The sequence below is a fragment of the Pan paniscus genome, chromosome 10 (genome assembly GCF_029289425.2).
Source record: "Pan paniscus chromosome 10, NHGRI_mPanPan1-v2.0_pri, whole genome shotgun sequence".
NCBI lineage: Eukaryota > Metazoa > Chordata > Mammalia > Primates > Hominidae > Pan > Pan paniscus.
The window spans coordinates 121,067,182-121,089,965 of NC_073259.2; the positions used below are offsets into that span (position 1 = coordinate 121,067,182).

General features: G+C 43.0%; 1 protein-coding gene across 1 annotated transcript in view; it reads left to right on the forward strand.

The window, feature by feature from the left end:
- The first annotated feature begins 640 nt into the window (after positions 1–640).
- Positions 641–22,784, forward strand: part of OAS2 (2'-5'-oligoadenylate synthetase 2) — a 33,099-nt gene continuing 10,955 nt past the window's right edge. Inside the window, exons 1-5 of the mRNA XM_055096201.2 lie at positions 641–982; positions 9,184–9,454; positions 17,447–17,625; positions 19,675–19,910; positions 20,421–20,565. Of these exons, the coding sequence (XP_054952176.1) occupies positions 806–982; positions 9,184–9,454; positions 17,447–17,625; positions 19,675–19,910; positions 20,421–20,565 (1,008 nt within the window). The 5' untranslated portion in view covers positions 641–805. The remainder of the gene's footprint in view (positions 983–9,183; positions 9,455–17,446; positions 17,626–19,674; positions 19,911–20,420; positions 20,566–22,784) is intronic.

The window sequence follows — 22,784 nt, forward strand, 5'->3', positions numbered from 1 at the left end:
ACACACAGAGGTTCCCACCAGCTGACCACCCCGGGGCCTGTGTTTACCCAGAAGCAGACCAAAACCTGAGTCCAGCTAGGTCCCTGCTTTGCTGTGTGTCCCTGAGCAAGTCAGTTCCCTCTCTGGGTCTCTTTTTCCTCTCTGCCGCTTTCCCTGAATGTGAGTTCCCTGGCCACTGAGAACAGGGGGAAAGGGACAGAGCCTCAAAAGATGACCTGTGCGCCCCTGCTTCTAAGCACTTTGCAGGTATTATTTAATCATCAAGCTAATCCTATGAGAGAGCTGCCATTTTCCCCCAGCTTACAGATGGGGGAATTGAGGCGCGAAGAGGGCAGGCGATGTGCTCAAGGACAGACGTCTAGCAGGTATGAAGCCCTCACAATGGGGTTCTAGAGGCTGTTTGGTTAACCTCAAGTTTTGGGGAGCCCCTGAAGGGCTGGTCACCACGCTGCCGGGGACAGGGAAAGCCTCTGAGCTTGAGTCAGTTTTGGTTTCCCTGCTGGGGTGCAGGAGTCAGTAAACCTTGCTGCAAGGGGCGGGGAAGAGCATTTGAGCTTAAGTTAGTTTTGGTTTCCCTGCCCCGGATGCAGGAGTTGGTAAACTCACTGCAAGGGGCAGGGCAGAGCCTCTGAGCTTAAGTTAGTTTTGTTTCCCTGTCCCGGATACAAGAGTTGGTAAGCTCGCTGCAGTGGGTGGAGAGAGGCCTCTAGACTTCAGTTTCAGTTTCCTGGCTCTGGGCAGCAGCAAGAATTCCTCTGCCTCCCATCCTACCATTCACTGTCTTGCCGGCAGCCAGCTGAGAGCAATGGGAAATGGGGAGTCCCAGCTGTCCTCGGTGCCTGCTCAGAAGCTGGGTTGGTTTATCCAGGAATACCTGAAGCCCTACGAAGAATGTCAGACACTGATCGACGAGATGGTGAACACCATCTGTGACGTCCTGCAGGAACCCGAACAGTTCCCCCTGGTGCAGGGAGTGGCCATAGTGAGTCCAGGGCTGAGGTTGGGTCTCTGGGAGGCAGGAGATTCCACGGCGGCAGCAAGGCCGAGCTACTGGGTGCTGGGTGCCTATTATGTGCAAGGCCCACACTTGGGTGGGATGTGGTGTAGGAGTCTCAGGCTCTGGAGCAGGCGCTTGCTCCAGAGCTGTGTGACACTGGGCAGGCTACTTAACCTCTCTGTGCCTCAGTCTCTGACTCTGTAAAATGGGGAGAGGCATAATACCCACTTCAGAGTATCGTAAGGCTTGAGCACATCATGTTCTTAGCAAAAGACTGGCAGTGCTCAGTGAATTCACTGTGATTACTCACTGCGATTTTCTTCTATCCTCTCCACAGTACAGAGGAGTAAACTTAGGGAGGCTAGAGAACTTTGTTCAAACTACCCAGGTTGCCTTGTGGTTTCTCCGCAGCAAGAAGGAGTGGCTTTTATCAGTTAGAAATATTTGGTTTTGTGGACACAAATCTCAGGACTGAGGCTGAAAATTCTGGACCTCTGGGGAGGAAGGGGGACTGGGGAGATGCCAGGACCCTAGAATTGGGGGCGCGGGGGTCCTGATGGCCCAATACTACCCTCTTAGCCTCCTGCGCTGCTGACGTCCCTTCTCTGCTGCTGCCACACTTTTTGGTCTCTACCCCTTGCACACATCCGCTAGTGCCTCAATAAAGAAATCTAGACACGTGGTGTCCCCAGCCCTGGCCCAGGTCAGCAAGCTAAGGCGAGTTTGGTTAATAGCTATTGTCAGAACTGGGATTTTAAGCCTGGGTCATTGGCTTGAGGGCATGCATGTTTAACCACTACACTATCCTGCCTCTCAATTTTTTTTTCCTCATGGAAGTAAAACAGAAAAAGTGCCCAGATCAAAGTGTCCAGCTTGATAGGTAGCCACAAACAATGTAACTGTGTAACTCCCACCCAGATCCAGAAACAAAACATTCTCAGCCCCCCAGAGCCCTGGGCCCCCGATCCAGTCAGCACCTCCAAACCCAGGTAGGCAATCTCCTGACTTCTAACAGCATAGACACGTTTTGCCTGTTTTTAAACGTTTTACAATTATAGGGTGACCAACTATCCCAGTTCATCCAAGATTGGGGTGTTTCCTGGGATGTGGGACTCTTGGTGTGAAAGCTGGGAATGTAAACCAGGATGCATGGGTGACCCCTATATAAATGGCATCATGGGCTCTGTGTGCTTTAGTGCGTGGTTTCTCTGACCTATGATGTTTATGAAATTTATGTTGTGGGGTACAGTTGTTTATCTTTTCATTGTTGTGTCAATTCCATTATGTGAATATTCCACATTTGTCCATTCTACTGTGTTTTTTTATTTTTACATAATTGTGCATATTTATATGGGGCACATGTGATATTTGGATGCATGGATACAATGTGAAATGATCAGGGTAGTTAGGATATCCATCACCTCAAACATTTATCATTTATTTGTGTTGAGAACAGTTCAGATCTTCTCTTCTAACTATTTTGAAATATATAATAAATTATTGTTAACTATAGTCACCCCATTGTGCTATCAAACACTAGAATTTATCCCTTCTATCTAACTGTATGTTTGTATCCATTAACCAACTTCTCTTCATTTCCTCCTCTACTTCCCAGCCTCTGGTAACTATGATCCTACTCTCTACCTCCATGAGATCAACTTTTTTTAACTTCCACATAAACACATGCAATAATTGTCTTTCTATGCATGACTTATTTCATTTAACATAATGACCTCTAGTTCCATCCACATTGCTGCAAATGACAGAATTCCATTCTTTTTGTGTCTGAATAGTATTCTATTGTGTATATATATATTACATTGTCTTTATCCATTCAGCTGCTGATGGATACGTTGGTTGATTCCATATCTTGGCTTTTGTGAATAGTGCTGCAATAAAGATGAGGGTGCAGTTATCCCTTTTTCGGATAAATACCTAGTTAGTGGGATTGCTGGATTGAATGGCAGTGCCATTTTTATTTTTTTTAGAAACTTCCATACTGTTTTCCGTAATGACTGTGCTAATTTACATTCCCACCAACAGTGTGTAAGATTCCCTTTACTCCAAATCCTTGCTAGCGTTTGTTATTTTTTGTCTTTTTGATAATAGCTATTCTAACTGGGGTGAGATGGTATCTCATTGTGGTTTTGATTTGCATTCCCTAGTGATTAGTGATGTCAAGCATTTTTTCATATACCCATTGGCCATTTTGTATGTCTTCTTTTGAGAAATGTCTATTTAGGCCCTTTGCCTGCTTTTTAATGGGATGGGTTGTTTTCTTTGCTGTTAAGTTGTTCAAGTTCCTTGTATATTCTGGATATTAAACCCTTGTTGGAAAAATAGTTTCCAAATATTTTCTCCCATTCTACAGCTTGTCTTTTCACTCTTGATTGTTCCCTTTGACGTGCAGAAGCTTTTTCATTTAATATAGTCCCAATTGTCTATTTTTTGTTTTTGTTGCCTGTGCTTTTGAAGTCTTAGCCACAAAATACTTGCATAGACCAATATCATGAAGCATTACTCTTCTGCTTTATTCTATTAATTTTATCATTTCAGGCCTTACGTTTAACTCTTTAATCCATTTTTAGTTAATTTTTTATAAGATGAGAGATGGGGGCCTAGTTTCATTCTTCTACATATGGATATCCAGTTTTCCCAACACCATTTATTGAAGAGAGTATCCTTTCCCTAATGTGTGTTCATGGTGCTTTCTCAATCAGTTGGCTGTAAATTTGTGGATTTGTTTCTGGGTTCTTGATTCTGTTCCTTTGGTCTGTATGTCTGTTTTTATACCAATCCCATGCTTCTTTGGTTACTATAGCTTTGTAGTATATTTTGAAGTCACGTAGCGTGATGCCTCTAGCTTTGTTCTTTTTCCTTAGTACTATTTGGCTATTTGAGATCTTTTGTGTTTCCATACAAATTTTAGGATTGTTTTTTCTACTTCTGTGAAAAAAAATGTCACTGGTATTTATAAGGATTGCATTGATTCTGTAGATTGCTTTGGGTAGTATGGTTATTTTAACAATATTAATTCTTCCAATCCAAGAGCATGGGATGCCTTTCCATTTGCTTGTGTCACCTTCAGTTTCTTTTATCAGTGTTTTGTAGTTTTCATTGTAGAGATCTTTCACTTCCTTAGTTAAATGCATTCCTAGGTATTTTTGTTAAATACTATAAGATTGCTTTCTTGATTTCTTTTTCAGCTAGTTCATTACTGATGTGTAGAATATGTTGGTATTTTGGTATGTTGGTATGGTATGTTGATTTTGGTATTTTGATTTTGTATCCTGCAACTTTACCAAATTTATCAGTTCTAAGAGGTTTTTTTGGTGGAGTCTTTAGGTTTTTCTGTATAGAAGATCATATGGTCTGCAAAGAGGGGCAATTTGACTTTTTCTTTTCCTATTTGGATGCCTTTTATTTCTTTATCTTGTGGGATTGCTTTGGCTAGGACTTCCAGGATACAGGCTGAAAGCCTTTCCCAATTCAGTATGATGTTAACTGTGGGTTTGTCATATATGGACTTTATTATGTTGAGGTGTGTTCCTTACATGCCTAATTTGTTGAGGGTTTTTAGCATAAAGGGATGTTGAATTTTACCAAATGTTCTTCTACATCTACCAGGATAATCATACCAGGATAATCATAATTCATTATGTTGATGTGATGTGCAAATGTTCAACATTTGTTGACTTGCTCATGTTGAACCATCCTTGCATCCCTGGGATAAATCCCACTTGATCATGTGTTATCTTTTCGAGGTATTATTGGATTTGGTTTGCTAGCATTTTGTTGAAGGTTTTTGTATCTATGTTCATCAGGGATATTGGCCTGTAGTTTTCTTTTTTGTTGTGTCTTTGGTCTAGTTTTGGTATCAGGGTAATGCTGACTTCATAGAAGTGGTTAGGAGTAATTCCCTCCTCTTCAATTTTTTTGGAATAGTTTGAGAAGAATTGGTGTTAATTCTTCTTTATAAGTTTGGTAGAATTCAGCAGTAAAGCCATCTGGTCCTGGGCTATTCTTTGTTGAGGAGTTTTTTATTACTGATTCAATCTACTCACTCACTATTGGTCTGTTCAGGTTTTCTGTTTCTTCCTGGATCAATCTTAGTAGGTTGTATGTGTTCAGGAATTTATCCATCTCTTCTAGGCTTTCCAATTTGTTCACATGTAGTTGTTCATGATAGTCTCTAATGACCCCTTGTATTTCTGTGGTATCAATGGTAATGTCTCCTTTTTTATCCCTGATTTTATTTACTTGGGTCTTCTCTCTTTTTTTAGTCTATTTAGTCTAAGTAGCAGTTCATCCATTTTGTTTATCTTTTTAAGAAACCGACTTTTTATTTTGTTAATTTTTAGCCTCTATTATGTTTAGTTCTGTTCTGATTTTTATTATTTCTTTCCTTCTACTAATTTTAGGTTTGGTTTATTCTTGCTTTTTTGTTTGTTTGTTTTTGAGATGGATTTTTGCTTTTGTTGCCCAAGCTGGAGTGCAATGACATGATCTCAGCTCACTGCAACCTCTGCCCCCTGGGTTCAAGTGATTCTCCTGCCTCAGCCTCCTGAGTAGTTGGGATCACAGGCATGCACCACCACGCCCGGCTAATTTTGTATTTTTAGTAGAGACGGGGTTTCACCATGTTGGTCAGGCTGGTCTCAAACTCCTGACCTCAGGTGATCCACCCGCCTCAGCCTCCCAAAGTGCTGGAATTTCAGGTGTGAGCCACTATGCCTGGCCTTTCTTGCTTTTCTAATTCCTTGAGATGAACCGTTAGGTTGTTTATTTGAAATTGTTCTATTTTTTTTGATGTAAGCATGTATTGCTTCAAACTTTGCTGTATCCCTTAGGTTTTGGTATGTTGTGTTTCCATTTTCATTTGTTTCCAGAAATTTTTTGATTTCCTTTTAAATTTCTTCATCAGCCCAGTGGTTGTCCAGGAGCGTGTTGTTTAATTTTCAGGTATTTGTACAATTTCCAAAGTTCCTCTTGTTCCATTGTGGTCTGTATCCATTGTGATAAGTATCCATTAAGATACCTGACAGTATTTCAATTTTTAAAAATTTGTTGAGCCTTGTTTTATGACCTACCATAGGGTCTATCCTGGAGAACATTCCCTGTGCTGATAAGAATGTGTATTCTGTAGCTGAATAAATAATCTACAAATATTCATTAGGTCCATTTGGACTATAATGCAGACTAAGTCCAGTATTTCTTTGCTGATTTTCTGTCTATGTGATCTGCCCAATACCAAAAGTGAGATGAAGTTCCCAGCTATTACTGTATTGGCAGTCTCTCTGTCTCTGTTTAGCTCTAATATTTGCTTTACATATCTCAGTGCTCTACCGTTGGGTGGTCATACATATGTGTATAAATATACATATACATATATATGTCTATATACATATATACACATACTTATATCCTCTGGCTGAATTGATCTCCTGATCATTAATTATAAAATGACCTTCTTTGTCTCCTTTTATGTTTTTGACTTAAAGTCTACTCTGTCTGATATAAGTATAGCTACTCCTGCACACTTTTGGTTTCCATTTGTGTGGAATATTTTTTCCATTCCTTCACATTCAGTCTATATGTATCTTCACAGATGCAGTGAGTTTATTGGAGGCAGCATATAGTTGGACCTTATTTTTTATCCATTCAGCTTGTCTGTATCTTTTAACTAGAGAATTTAAACCATTGTTAAATTCAGGGTTGTTATTGATAGGTAACAACTTACTCCTGTCATTTTGTTATTTGTTTTGATTGTTTTGTACATTCTTTGTTCTTTTCTTTCTCTTTATTGCCTACCTTTCCAATTGTTGGGGGTTTTGTAATGATAACATTTGACTCCTTTTTCTTTGTCATTTGTGTATCTGCTCTACCAGTGAGTTTTATACTTTTGTGTGTTTTCATAATGGTAGACATCATCCCTTTGTTTCCAGATGTAACACTCTCTTAAGCATTTTCTGTAGAACTAGTCTAGTGGTGATGAATTCCCTCTGTTTTTGCTTGTCTGGGAAAGACTTTATTTCTCCTTCATTTTTGAAGGATAGCTTTGCTGGGTATCGTATTCTTGTCTGAAAGGGTTTTTTTTTTTTTTAGCACTTTGAGCATATCATCCTATTCTCTTCTGACCTGTAAGTTTTCTGCTCAGAAATCTGCTATTAGTCTGAGGAGGATTCCCTTATATGTGACTTTATACTTTTGTCTTGCTATTTTCAGAATTATATCTTTGTCTTTGACTTTTGACAGTTTGACTATAATATGCCTGGAGAAGACATTTTGGGGTTGAATCTATTTGAGAATCTTTGAGCTTCCTGTATCTGGGTGTCTAAATCTCTTGTAAGACATGGGAAGTTTTCAGCTATTACTTCATTAAATAGATTTTCTATGCCTTTGCCCATCTCCTCCTAGATCTTTCCAAATTTAAATATTTGGTTACTTTATGATTACCAATATGGCACATAGGCTTTCTTCACTCATTTTTATTTATTTTTCTCTCCTTTTGTCTGGCTGGATTATTTCAAAAGAACTGTCTTCAAGTTTAGAAATTCTTTCTTCTCCTTGACCTAGTCTATTGTTAAAGCAGTGAGTTGTATTTTTATTTTATTCATTGATTTCTTCAGTTTCAGGAATTGTCTTTGGTTCTTTTTAGGAATATCTATCTCTTTGTTGAGTTTCTCATTCAGAGCATAAATTATTTTCCTGATTTATTCATATTGTTTATCTGTGTTTTCTTGTATCTTACTGAATTTCTTTAATATCATGGTTTTGAATTTTTCTTAGCCATTGCACAGATATCATTTTCTTTGGGATCTGTACTAAAGAATTATTGTGCTCCTTTGGAGGTGCCATGTTTCCCTTGCTTTTTCATGTTTCTGTGTCCTTACATTGATATCAGCACAGCTAATGTAACAGTCACTTCTCCAATTTTATTTATTGACTTTCATAGGGAAAGACATTTTCCTCTGCTGGGCATGATGGCTCATGCCTATAATCCCAGTGACTCAGGAGGCTGAGGTGGGAAGATTGCTTCTGGCAGGAGTTTGAGATTACAGTGAGATATGATTGTGCCACTATGCTCCAGCCTAGGTGACAGAGCAAGACCCTGTCTCTAAAAAATTAAATAAAAATAGAATAAAAAGATGTTTTCCTGTAGATGTGTCTATAGTGTTGGTTGAGTGGAGCACTTTGGCTTTGATTCTGTGTGGGCACAGTTAGTGGAGCCTCCACATGATTTCATTAGCATCAATGTTGTCTGTGAGCTCCTCAGTGGCTGACAGTGTAGTTGTTAATGGAGTCTGTGGAAAGGCTGTGCTGGGAACAGGGACATCAGGCAGGTTGGTCTTCAAGCACCAGTGGTGACAGCAGTATGCCAGGCATGCTGGTCCTCAGGCCCCCAGTCAGTGTATGTGGGTGTCAATGCTGGTGTGTCCAGGTGGGCAGGGTATCAGACTTCAAGATGACATGTTCGGGTGCCAGTGGTAGCAGCAGTGGACTGAACAGGCAGGTCCTTGGGCCCCCAGGTGGCTTGTGTGGAAGCGGCAGCAGCAGGCCAACCCTCAGGCCCTCAAGTGGTGTACACAGGCATCAGTGATGGCAAGCTGGGTAGGCTGGTCCCCAGGCCCTTGGGGGACACAGGTGGTCACTAGTGGCAGGCAGAGTGGGCCCCTCCTTAGGCCTCTGGATGGTGTGTGCCTGTGCTGCTGGTGGTAAAGAGGATGGGTTAATCTCCTGGCCCCTGGGCAGCACATGTGGATGCTGGTGGCAGGTGGGGCGAGCCTGTCTTCAGGTTCCCTAATGGTGTGTGCAGGTGCTGGCAGCAGGTGGGACAGTTTGACCCCCATTCCCCCAGATGCGCACAGGCACCAGCAACAATGGCAGGTGAGGCGATCCTATCCTCAGGCCCTGGGACAGTAAGCACAGGTGCTGGTGGTGGCAGGTGGGGCAGTTCAATCCGTTTCTATTGCCAGCGGCCATTTGAGTCACCTCCAGGTTGGGGCTAGTATGAAAAGTGTTACTATGAGCATCCCAATCAGGTCTTTGTGGGGCAAATGGATGCCTGCCACTCAATGTTAAGACCATTTTTGGCTTTTACTTGAGTTGAGAAATACCACTGCCTGCTAGAGATCCCTGTAACCCCAGAATCTAGTGTCTCATATCTGCTTCTTTGTCACTGGCAGGGTGGCTCCTATGGACGGAAAACAGTCTTAAGAGGCAACTCCGATGGTACCCTTGTCCTCTTCTTCAGTGACTTAAAACAATTCCAGGATCAGAAGAGAAGCCAACGTGACATCCTCGATAAAACTGGGGATAAGCTGAAGTTCTGTCTGTTCACGAAGTGGATGGAAAACAATTTCGAGATCCAGAAGTCCCTTGATGGGTTCACCATCCAGGTGTTCACAAAAAATCAGAGAATCTCTTTCGAGGTGCTGGCCGCCTTCAACGCTCTGAGTAAGCATTGCTGGGTGTCAGGAGAGAAAAGCCAAAGAAGGGGGTGCCAGACAGCTCTGTGCAACCTCTAGGCCATGGGTGGGATAGATACCACTGCTGCTTTAAAAAATGGGAGACCGTAGACCCTCAGGAGAGAAGAATCCCTTCTACCCTGGACTTGCTCTCTTCTCTGGAACTAACTTCTCCCCCATACCCTGATTGACTTTGGAGAAAATGTTCTGGATTCTAGAATCTAAGGCAGAGCCTTTTAAGCCATACTGTATACATAAATCACCTGGAACCTTGTTAAAATGCAGATCCTGACTCAGGAGGTCTGAGTTAGAGCCCAGGATTTCATATTTCTAGCCAGCTCCATGATGAGCTGCTGGTCCGCAGATCACGCTTGCAGGTTTTGACCAGAGTCAGTGTTGGTTAGAGTAAGAGGATGAGGCAGACATCTGGGAAAAGTCCAGCTGGGGCAAGCATTTGAAGTCTGCCTTCCTACCAGGTCAAAATCAAGGCAACAACCTTCCATAGATAACTATCAAAGCTTGAGGGGGTGCCTAGAACCCAACTCCTAAATCCCCAAGACCTGCCCACCTCTTGTGTCTCCTGTCTCAGCAAACATTCCCACACTCTTGCTTATTGTTAAAGTAACCTCTGCTTACCAGGCTTCTGGTTTAATAAAAGATGGCTAGAGTGACTCCATCTTAAAGCAAGTAGCTAGGCACTCACAAGGAACCTACAGGCTTAATACTTGGGTCTGAAAATAGCCACAGTCTAAGCTGACCACCAATTATAATTGCAGAATATTTAAGGCCATACAAAACATCTCCCACTAAGCCTACAAAATGTCCAGGTGTCCTAAAAGTTCAGTCCACTTAAAGGCAGCATTAATGAGCAGGTTTAGGTTGAAGGATTAATGGTCATCAATACCACTGTTAAGAAGAAAATTCTTGGCCAAATTGAATTTAATGGAGTTTAACTGAGCAGACAATTCACGAATCTAGAAGCCTCCCGAGCCAGAGTAGGTTCGGAGAGTCTTGAACACAGCCATGTGGTGGTAGAAGATTTATGGACAGGAAAAGGAAAATGAGGTACTGAAAATGAAAGTGAGGTACAGAAACAGCCAGACTGGTTATAGCTCAGCATTGGCCTTATTTGAACGAGATTTGAACAGTTGGCCACCTTTGATTGGCCGAAACTCAGTGATTGGCACAAGAGTAGGTTGCAATCTGTTTACACATCCTTTTAGGTTATAGTTCACCATGTACAGAGAAATTTTAGGCCAAACTTAAAATATGTTAGGAGGCAGCTTTAGGCAAAACTTGATTTAACAGCACCAATACCCCCTACCTTTAGTGAGCACATCTGCACATTCCAATTTTAATGACAGCTCCTTAGAATTTCTTATCAACGAAGACACTAACAAAGAATGGCGCATTCCTCCTTCTCCTTTCTGAGGACGGCCTACCCTGTAACAAAGTCGTTTCTAATAAATTTGCTTCTTTCACCATACTCTGTACCTGCCTTGAATTCTTTCCTGCATGAGATCCAAGAACCCTCTCTTGGGATCTGAATCAGGACCCTCTTTTCCAGCAACGCTATCACCTGTAAACCAAAAGTATCTGAGACAGGTCTCAATCTATTTAGAAAGTATATTTGCCAAGGTGAAGGATGTACCCATGACACATCCTCAGGAAGTTCTGATGACATGTACCCAAGGTGCTCAGGGTACAGCTTGGTTGTATACGTGGTATGGTTTGGCTGTGTCCCCACCAAATCTCATCTTGAATTGTAGCTCCCACAATTTCCACATGTCATGGGAGGGACCCAGTGGGAGGTAATTGAATCATGGAGGCAGGTATTTCCCATGCTGTTCTCATGATAATGAATAAATCTCACGAGATCTGATGGTGTCGTAAAGGGGAATTCCCCTGCACAAGCTCTCTCTGGTCTCCCACCATGTAACATGTCCCTTGCTCTTCTACCATGATTGTGAGGCCTCCCCAGCCATGTGGAACTGTGAGTCAATCAAACCTCTTTCCTTTATAAACTACTCAGTCTCAGGTATGTCTTTATTAACAGCATGAGAACAGACTAATACAATACATTTTAGGGAGACATGAGACATCACTCAATGCATGTAAGATGTACATTGGTTTGGTTTGGAAAGGCAGGACAACTCAAAGTGGGGGCTTCCAGGTCATTGGTAGATTTAAAGATTTCTGATTGGCAATTGATGGAAAGAGTTATCATCAATAGAAAGGAATGTCTGGGTTATGATGATAAAGGGTTGTGGAGACCAAAGTTTTATCATGCAGCTGAAGCCTCCAGGTAGCAGACCTCAGAGAGAGTAGATTGTAAATGTTTCTTATCAGACAAGAGCCTGTTCTATCACTAATTCCAAAAGAGAGAGAGGTATCATGAGGCATGTCCAGCTCCTCCTTCCCATCATGGCCTGAACTGGTTTTTCAGGTCAACTTTGGAATGCCTTTGCTGAGAGGAGGGGTCCATTCAGATGACTGGGGGGGGCTTAGAATTTTATTTTTGGTTTATATACCTAAGCCAGGATTGTATCTCCAACTCCCCCACCTCCTCATTCACAGCCCATCACTAAGTCCTGCCAGTTCTGCCTAACTTGCTCCTAAATCTTCATCATTTCTCTCCCTTCCCACTGCTACTTCCCTAGTCAACGTCACCACCAGGGATGGGGCAATGGCTTCCTAATTGTCTCCCTGCCTCCTGTCTCACTCCACCCTGCAGCTGGTGCTCTCTTTCCATGCACAAATATTGTGTCACACACTCTGCCTCTAATGGCTTTTCACTGCATTTAGGAAGTTGACCAAAAAGGCCAAACTCTGTAAAATATTTTAAGAGGTTTTTTCTGAGCCAAATATGAGGACCATGACCTGTGACACAATCTCAGTAGTTCCTGAGAACGTGTGCCCCAGGTGATTAGGTTACAGCTTGATTTGTCTACATTTTAAGGGGACAGAATTTACAGGCAGAAACGTAAATCAGTACACATAAGGTATGCATTGGTTCAGCCTGGAAAGGCAAAATGTCTCAAAGCAGGGTCTTCCAGGTCATAGGTGGTTATAAAGATTTCCTGATTAGCAGTTGGTTGAAGGAGTTCAGCTTAAGAAAAGGGGAGTTGTGGAAGACAAGGTTCTTATTATGTAGATGAAGCCTCCAGGTAGCAGGCTTCAAGGAGAGTAGGTGGTAAATGTCCCTTATCAGACCTTAAAGATGTCAGACGATTAGTTAAAATCTCTCCTGAATCAGGAAAAGATCTGGAAGGGGAAGGGGATTCTCCACAGAATGTGAATTTTTCCACAGGACACAGCTTTGCAGGGCCATTCCAAAATATGTCGAAGAAATATATTTTGGGGTAAAATACTTTTGATTTCCTTTAGGGCCTGTTATCTGTCAGGCGATGCCAGAGTTAAGCTGGAATTTGGTGTCATACTGCTACAAAGAGTCTGTTCTGTCAGTCTTGGGGTCTCTATTTTAATGTTAGTGTTTGTCAATTGTGCCTGAATTCCAAAGGGAGGAGGGTATAATGAGGTGTCTGAGCTCCTCCTTCCCATCATGACCTGAGCTAGTTTTTCAGATTTCTTTGGGGGTTCCCCTTGGCCAAGAGAGGGGTTCATTCAGTAGGTTGGGAAGGCTTAGAATTTTATTTTTGGTTTACAAGGATAAGGATCAAACTCCTCAGCAGGACAGGACTTTGATGATCTGGCAGCCCCTACTTACTTACCTCTCCAGCTGTACCACTCACCACCAACTAACTCTCTATGCTTCAGCCACTCTGGCCTTCCCTGAGCTCCTCAAACCCACATGATGCTAGCTCAACTTGAGACTTTGGCCTATACTGTTCCTTTGCCTGGAACATACTTCCCCCAGCCTTTTATTTTTGGATAACTCCAACTCATCCTTTAAGTCCTCTGGCTCTCTACGTCTGGGTTAGATCCACTTTCCACATGCTCCAGTAGCCATTTGTGCTTTCTGAATCATGAGATTTATCACTTTGCAAACCCCAACTATCTGAGACAGGTCTCAGTTAGTTTAGAAAGTTTATTTTGCCAAGGTTGAGGATGCGCATCCGTAACACAGCCTCAGGAGGTCCTGATGACATGTGCCCAAGGCGCTCAGAGCACAATTTGCTTTTGTACATTTTAGGGAAACCTGAGACATCAATCAACATATGTAAGATGAACAATGGTTCACTCCGGAAAGGCGGGACAGCTCGAAGCAAAGTGGGACAATTCAAAGTGGGGAGAGGGCTTCCAGATCATAGGTAGATAAGAGACCAATGGTTGCATTCCTCTGAGTTTCTGATTAACCAAAGGAGACAATCAAATACGCATTTATCTCAGTGAGCAGAGGGATGACTTTGAATAGAATGGGAGGCAGGTTTGTCCTGAGAAGTTCCCAGCTTGACTTTTCCCTTTAACCCAGTGATTTTGGGGCCCCAAGATTTATTTTCCTTTCACAACTTATATGGAAATAATGTATTTAGCTTTCTCCTCTCCTAGACTATAAGCTCCATGAGGACGGGTATCATGAGTATCTTGTTCTTCTATGGTCTCTAGCACAATGTTCATTATTAATAATAGTTGTTGGTTGGATGGATGGATGGATGGATCATGATGGATAAATGGATGGAAGGTAAATGGATGGAAAAATGAATGTAGATGGATGGATGGATAGATATTAAATATATGTATATATTTATGGATGAGGTAGATAGATGGATAGTCTCAAGCACAAAGCATAGTCTCAAGTACAGGTGCACATATAATCACAAACTTAAATAATTCCAGGCTGGGCACAGTGGTTCTTGCCTATAATCCCAGCGCTTTGGGAGGCTGAGGCAAGAGGATTACTTGAGGCCAGGAGTTTAAGACCAGCCTGGGCAACATAGTGAAACCCCATCTCTACAAAAGAATTAAAAATTAGATGTGGTGGCATGCACCTGTATTCCTAACTACTGGGGAGACTGAGGCAGGAGGATCACTTGAGCACAGGAGTTCAAGGTTGCAGTGAGCTATTATTACACCACTATACTCCAGCCTGGACAATGGAACAAGATCTTGTCAAAAGAAAAAAAAAAAAAGAAAGAAAGAAAAGAAAAGGGGAGGGGAGGGGAAGAGAGGGGAGGGGAAGGGAAAATTCCCAAGCTGAAACTTAAGCCATCATTAAACAAGTGGGGAAACAGAAAAGCCCAGGTCTTCTAAGCCCATGGCCAGAGTACCTTCCATCACCTATAGTTTTAAGGAATTTCTGGGTTACCAGGAACCATGAAGAACAATTAGCCCAGGCATCACTGATAAGGAGGAGACATACAGACATCCTGATAACTCACATTCACAGAAAGGTGGCCTGGCTTGGGGAAACATGTACCAGTTTGGGAGGTTGGCAGTTCTGAGTTCTTATCCTGGTCCTACTACTCACTTATGCCTGCCAGCTGTACAGTCAGACTAGAAACTAGATTCCAGGGCCATTAGGATGCTCAGGGTTGGGGGTGGGGGCCTGCTTCAAACAAGGGCTGGAGTCAAGGAGGGAGACAGGTGCATCATAATTCTCATAGGAAAGTCCTCTCTTCCTGTTCCAAGTGCCATGCTGGGAGACCTGGCCAGAGCGCCCTCTACTGGGTTCACCCCATCATGCAAAGATGGTGTGAGAATGAGAAATAAACTCTTCCCCACATGTGCTACCCAGAAGCTGCCACTAGATGGTGGTAAAGCTGCACATTCCAAATTATTATAAGCTCCTTTTTCTGCAAGGAAACACAGGGTCACTTTCTGAGAAAAGCAACCTACAGGGGAATTGGTAACTTGCTTTTTTTTTTTTTTTTTTTTTTTTAAACTAAATATTAGCCTAACTAATCTGGCCTATTTTTACACCAGGTCCAGGCTGGCTGTCTCCAATTCTGCATCTCTTTCCACCACTGTGTGCCACTACAACTCTCCCCCTAGGGCCTTTGACCCAAAGCAAGAAGTACCTATTTACTTGACTGGCTGGTATTTCCATTATCCTCATCTGTAAATTAGTAATTGCAATTGCACTTGCCAGCTAAGAGTTTTGTGAGGCTTGTATGTTTCACTGTACATAAAAGGCTTAGAGTAAACACACCATAAACGTTAGCTATTTATTATCATTATGGGGGAAGATAGAATGCTCTTTCCGTCAACCTCCCTGCATGCCAAGTGCCCAGAACCATGCCTAGGGAGTCAGTAAATATCCACTGGGGTGTATGAAAGGAACAAGCTAGCTGCTTTCTCCTGGTTTCTTATCTAAATGTGTTTATGGGCCAGGGAGCTGACTCACGTCTGTAATTCCAACACTTTGGAAGGCCAAGGTGGGAGGATCACTTGAGGCCAGGAGTTCAAGACCAGCCTGGGCAACAGGCTTTTTTTTTCTCCAAAAAAAAGCCAAACATGGTGGCACACGCCTGTGGTCCCAAGTACTCAGAAGGCTGAGGCAGGAGGATCACTTGAGCCTTGAAATATATTTGAGGGTACAGTGAACTATGATTGTGCCATTGCAGTCCAGCCTGAGCGACAGAGAAGACTCTGTCTCTAAAAGTAAGAATAATGATGAAACAAACTCAGTAGTCCTATAGACCATTTTTTGTTTGTTTTTGTTTCTATTTGTTTGGTTGTTTTTTTGTGGGGGGGAGGGCTGTTTTGTTTTTTAATGAACATAGAAATTGACCCTTCTGATCTTAAAGCTTGAAACTTACATTTGTTTTATCTAAGTTCCTTCCTCAGAAAAGGAACCTCAGACCTCTCAAAAAGTATCAAAGAACTGAAACTCACCAGTCACTGCATCCAGACAATGGGATGTCAAATCCCTTATTCCTCATGATTACCTCCTTACCCTTCCCTAATTCCCGTTTTCCCACACATAGTTACATTTCTTCCCTGCTATATAGAACCCTAACTTTAGTCTGTCAGGGAGAAGGATTTGAGACTCATCTCCCATCTCCTCAGCTGCAGCACCTGATTAAACCCTTCTTCTTGGCAACACTTGTTGTTTCAGTCATTGGCTTTCTATGTGGTGAGCAGCAGGACCTAGACTGAACCCCTGGTGTTTCAGTAACAGTAATCAATCAATAAATGTGTTTATTTTATTTTTATTTTTATTTTGAGACAAAGTCTCACTCTGTCACCCAGGCTGGAGTGCAGTGGTGCAATTATGGCCCAGTGCAACATCCACCTCTCGGGGTCAAGGAGTTCGCATGCCTTAGCCTCCTGAGTAGCTGGGATTACAGGCACCTGCCACCACGCCCAGCTAATTTTTGTATTTTTAGTACAGACGGGGTTTCATCATGTTGGCCAGGCTGGTCTCAAACTCCTGGCCCCAGGTGATCCACCTGCCTCAGACTCCCAAAGTGCTGGGATTACAGGCATGAGCCACCGTGCCTGGCTAAATAAATGTGTTTATAAACAGTGGAACTCAGCTAGCAAGAATGGAAACCGATTGATTAAACCAGCCCCTGTCCCCAGACCTCCAGGGCCCTGCTGCCACCTTGCCTGCCTCCTCAAAGTCCCTGTACCCTGACATTCTGAAGTAAAATATTCACAGGATGGACTCAATGACAGAATATATTGCATGTAAAATATAAACTTTCCTTTCTTCCAGATGTATACTAACTATGCCAACACAAACAATTTTTTAAAGAACCCACTTGTTCCCTACTAATTTGGATAATTCCCTTTCTCGTTTATAATTCCATCTCTTGTCCCTCCATTAGATTCTGCTGATCTTGTCTTGGGTTAACACCATACCGTTTTCATTATAGTCAGTTTAGACTACACTTTATTATCTAATGGGCCAAGTCACCCTTCCCTACTATGTTTTATGTAAAGGTACCAGTCCTCTGACCGATTAAGCAAGAGTCGTGTGCTATCAAACTATAACTGACCTTCATTGTAGAGCAACCCTGGCTCTCTAAAACCAGGTTACATAAATAACAACGTTCCAATTTCTGTTTCACATCAGGCTTAAATGATAATCCCAGCCCCTGGATCTATCGAGAGCTCAAAAGATCCTTGGATAAGACAAATGCCAGTCCTGGTGAGTTTGCAGTCTGCTTCACTGAACTCCAGCAGAAGTTTTTTGACAACCGTCCCGGAAAACTAAAGGATTTGATCCTGTTGATAAAGCACTGGCATCAACAGGTAATTTTCCAACTGTCTATATATGGTTATCATTCATTTCCTTTTTATCGAGATAATTGACATCCAGTAAAGTGCAACAATCTTAGGTATACAGCTCAACGCATTTTTTACAACCTTACCAGCAACACCCAAATCAACATAGGGAACATTTTGTGTACCCCAGAAGGTGCCTCAAGCCCATTGTCCCCCCAGTAATCCTCGCAAACAAACCCCTATTCTAACATCTATCACCACCACAGATTAGTTTTGCTTGATTTTAAACAAACAAAGTAAGTGGGATTATATGGTACATACTTCATTTCTGCCTTCTTTGGCTCAACGGGATGTCTGAGAGACTCATTCATATGGTTGCAGGGTCTTGCTCTGCTGCCCAGGCTGGAGTGCAGTGGTGGGATCTTGGCTCACTGCAACCCGTCTCCTGGGCTCAAGCAATCCTCCCATCTCAGCCTCCCAAGTAGCTGGAACTACAGGAGTGTGCCACTATACCTGGCTAATTTTTGTATTTTTTGTAGAGATGAGGTTTCACCATGTTGCCCAGGCTGGTCTTGAACTCCTGGGCTCAAGCTATGTGCCCACCTCAGCCTCCCAAAGTGTTGGGATTACAGACATGAGCCATGGCACCCAGCCATAGTAGCACTTTTTTTCATTGTTTTCCCATATTCCATTGTATTAATGTAACACACATTTATCCATTCTGCTGCTTTGGGTCATTTTCAAATTGGGGCAATTTTCAAATAGATGATTGGGTCATTTTCAAATTGGGGCAATTATGAATTAGGTTACTATGGGTATTTCCCTACATGTCTTTTTGTGAATGTAAGCATTCATTTCTCTTGGATAAATATGTAGCAGTAGAATTGCTGGGCTATCCAGTGCACATATATGAATGTTGTGTACATATATGTGTGTAAATATATAAAATATATATGTAGTTTGTTTTTTTGTTTAACCATAGCAAATCTTGCCAAATCATTTCCAAAATCTTACCAAATTATACTCCCATCAGCAAGATGTGAGTTTCAGGCATATTCTCAAACCCAACTGGGGATCTGCCCACCCAGCGCAGCAAAGCCAAACAGACTTTGGGATTGCAGTGAGAGAGTGAAGCATTTATTGCAGGGAGCCAAGCAGGGAGAATTGGGCAGTTCATGTTTAAGAGCCGAACTCCCTGATGGCTTACAGGTAAGGGTTTTAAAGGTGAGGGGACAGAGGTTACAGGCAAAGCCATAAATCAACACGTGGAGGCTGTACATTGGTTTGACCTAAAAAGGTGGGACGTCTCCAAGCAGGAGGGAGGAGGAGGATGGGTGGCGCCGGTCACAGGATTCAAAGACTTTCCAATTTGTGATGGGTGAAATGGGCGAAGCTTTATCTAAAAATTTCAGATCAGCAGAAGGGAACGTTAGCTCTGGCTCGTAGGTGTGACCTCCTCCAAGACCCTCAGGAAGAAATTTAGAACAAAGAACGAGGTCAGGGTTCCATCCTCAGTTTCCCCTTATCTGAGGTCTACCTGCCAGTGGATTTGCTTGGTGGGGGCCTGAGTTTCTGAAAATCAACTCAGGGACATATGTTAAGATGTTATCTTTAGTTTCTATAGGGAACAAAACATCTTTTGACTCTAACTTCCTTGGCTACTGTTTTAAGTGACTATTACCTTCTTTTTTGTTGTTTTTGTTTTATTGGGTTTTTTTTTTTTTCACTGCTCCTGTAGACCCTGAACTACTATATTTTTGCTTATCAAGTTGCTCATTGACTTTTCAAGGCTAGTAAGGTGCCTGGAATTTCCCTCGAAAGAACTCCAGATTTTCCTTTATTTTCATGCTTGTGGGATGGGGGCAGTGGGTGGCCTGCAGGCACCTAAGAGAGGTCCCTGCTCCATCCCAGTTGTTCCACATCTTTGTCAAGACTTGGTATTGTCAGTCCACTGAACTGTAGGCATTCTAGCAAAGGACAAGACTTCCTGTGGACCTCTGGTTTCTTGATTTCAGATCCCTGACATGGTAAGAACTGGATCCCCAAATGAGCTGCTACCCTTTCCTTATCCCACAGTGCCAGAAAAAAATCAAGAATTTACCCTCACTGTCTCCGTACGCCCTGGAGCTGCTTACGGTGTATGCCTGGGAACAAGGGTGCAGAAAAGACGACTTTGACATTGCTGAAGGCGTCAGAACCGTTCTGAAGCTGATCAAATGCCAGGAGCAGCTGTGTGTCTATTGGATGGTCAACTACAACTTTGAAGATGAGACCATCAGGAACATCCTGCTGCACCAGCTCCAATCAGCGAGGTGCCAAGCTTCTCACACCCTATCCCTGTACCTCATCATCCGCATGCCAGGCATACCTCTTTGGAATGAGATCTCAGCCTTGCCCTACCAAGCCAGTGCTGGACCAGAAGAATGGCAGCCACCATGGGTGGGGAGGCAGATGGGTCTGTCTGAAAGAGGGGAGGTCCAGCCAGTGCTTTTCACATTCCAAACCATAGTCACATTTTGTCCCCTAAACAAACACTGGAGAGACACTTCCCCTTATAGAAGGAAGGAGCTAAGAGAGAAAGGGGAGGGGGGGCAGGAAGAGGAGACCACTTTGTTATTTTATTAATAGAATGTCTCTGTAAAGCAGCAAACCCAGGGCCAGAGGGGCTTGATGTCATAAACAAAATCCCTCAGCAGCTTGGAGGAGCCGCAGGAATCCAAATTCAAGTTGCTGGATTCCCACTCCAGGCCTCTTTCCCCAAAACAGATTTTGCCTCCCACAAGCAGCTCAACTGACTTTTTTTAATCTAATGGAATACACAGGCCAGTAATCTTGGATCCAGTCGACCCAACCAATAATGTGAGTGGAGATAAAATATGCTGGCAATGGCTGAAAAAAGAAGCTCAAACCTGGTTGACTTCTCCCAACCTGGATAATGAGTTACCTGCACCATCTTGGAATGTTCTGGTAAGAGGGTTTTCCAAATACAGGGTGTTTCATGCTGCAGGAAGGTCTTCCTGACCCCCAGGCTAGGTCTTATCTGAGAGTACTCTATATTCGTTTCCTGTATTGCTGTTACAAAGTTCCACAAAACAGATGGCTTAAAGCCACAGAAATTTATTCTCTCACCATTCTGGCTATTACAAGTTCAAAATCAGGGTGTTGGCAGAGCCATGCTCTCTGCAGGCCCTAGGGAAGAATTATTCCAGGCTTCCTGCAGCTTCTAGTGGTTGCCAGCAGTCCTTGGCTTGTGGCTGCATCACTCCAGCCTCTGCCCCTGTGGTCACGTGCCCTTCTCCCTACGTGTCTTCACATCATCTTCCCTCTGTGCATGTCTGTCTTATCATCTCCTCTTCTTCTAAGAACAACAGTCATACTGAATTAGGGCCCAACATAATGACCTAATCTTCACTAGATCCCATTTGAAAAGACACTATTTCCAAGTAACACACATTCATCGATACTGTAGGTTGGAACCCCAGCATCTTTTAGGGAGACACAGTTCAACCCATCACACACCATCAGGGCAATGACTGTGAAGTGCAAAATGGAACAAAGAGAAAGGGGGGTACCCAAAGATGCGAGATCTCAATTAATTTTTGCAAGAGAGAAAGCTGGTGAGCAGGTGGAGACATGAAACGGAGCATTGCTCAGAGAAGGGGGTGGCAGTCAGGCCTGTGGATGCCAGGACAGGCTCTGAGCTCCGTTCAGGCAGGTGCCGGGGGCAACAGTCAGAAGTGGGGCCGAAACAAGAGAACCAATTAAGGCACCAGCTGTGAAACAGGTGCACTGGCCTTCCCCCTCCCATCCCCAAAAGGAGAAGTAAATCTGTCAACACAAACTCCCCTGCATGCTCAGTGCTTATTAGAGAAAAGCCATCCAAGAAGAACCTTCCCAGGTTAGACCACTGAGCCCTCTCAGCTTTCCTGGGAACCGCACTGGAGACAACTGTATTAATTGAGGCCAAAGAGGCCAATCAAATTCCACAGTTCACAGACAGATTAATTTATATTCAAGTTATGGGAGGCGGAATCTATACCCCGTTTGCACAGAAGTTTGAAGGCTAACTGAGCACCAATCTGGCATGTAAATGAAGATGTAAATGAGTTTAGCAAACTTCACAGAGGTTGGGGAGTCTATGAAAGGGGAACTTCCCTAACTGGACCCAGAAGGATCAGGACGCTCTGAGCAGTCACCCCTGTGCCCACCCTAACCCCTACTTTCACTGGACCCCTGGTCTTTGCTCTCTGACCCCAATTTTCCCGGCTTCTTCAGACAGATTTTTTCAAAAAATTATCCCCCCGACCTGACATCTTATTCTGAAGCTTTGAAACATTTAAAAAGTTAGAAAAATGATTCAGTAAACTCCTATGATCCCCTCACATAGATGCAGTACCCATGTGCAACATTTGCTATGTTACAGTTTGTGTGTGCACACGTTATTATTGTTGTTGTTATAGTTGTTTTTAATCTTTTTTTAAGAGATGGGGCTATATCTCACTACATTGGCCAGGCTGGTCTCAAACTCCTGGGCTCAAGTGATCCTCCCACCTGGCCTCCCAAAGTTCTGGGATTACAAGCGTGAGCCACCTCACCTGGCCCATTGTTATAGTTGTTGTTTATACTGAGCCCTTTGAGAGTAGACTGCCAGACATCTCTTTACCCTTAAATGCTTTCATAGGGATCTCTGAGAACAAGAATATTCTCTTCAATAACCTCCATGCCATGATCAAATTCAGGAGATTAGGAGTCATATATTATTGTCCCAATACAGCCCATTGGGATGATTTCGACAGTCATTCCAAGAAGGGCCTTTATAGGACATTCTTTTCCAACCCAGAAGCACATGTGGCATTTAGTTCCAAACATCTCCTAAACCATCTTTTGATACTCACTGTGGCTGTTTTTGTTCTGCTATCACATCAACTTCTATTTTGAGAACTGTGAGACCATCCCTGTCTCTGCAGTTGTTGAAGACAATTTAGGCCCAGGAACCACTGCATAAGGCGGTCCAAACATTGGGGGCTCATGCACACACACACACACACACACGTACATGCATACACATACATGCACACACACACTCACACACATGCACACACATGTACTCACACCATGCACACATGCACACATGCACAGACATACATGCATACACACATGCACACATGCACTCACACACATGCACA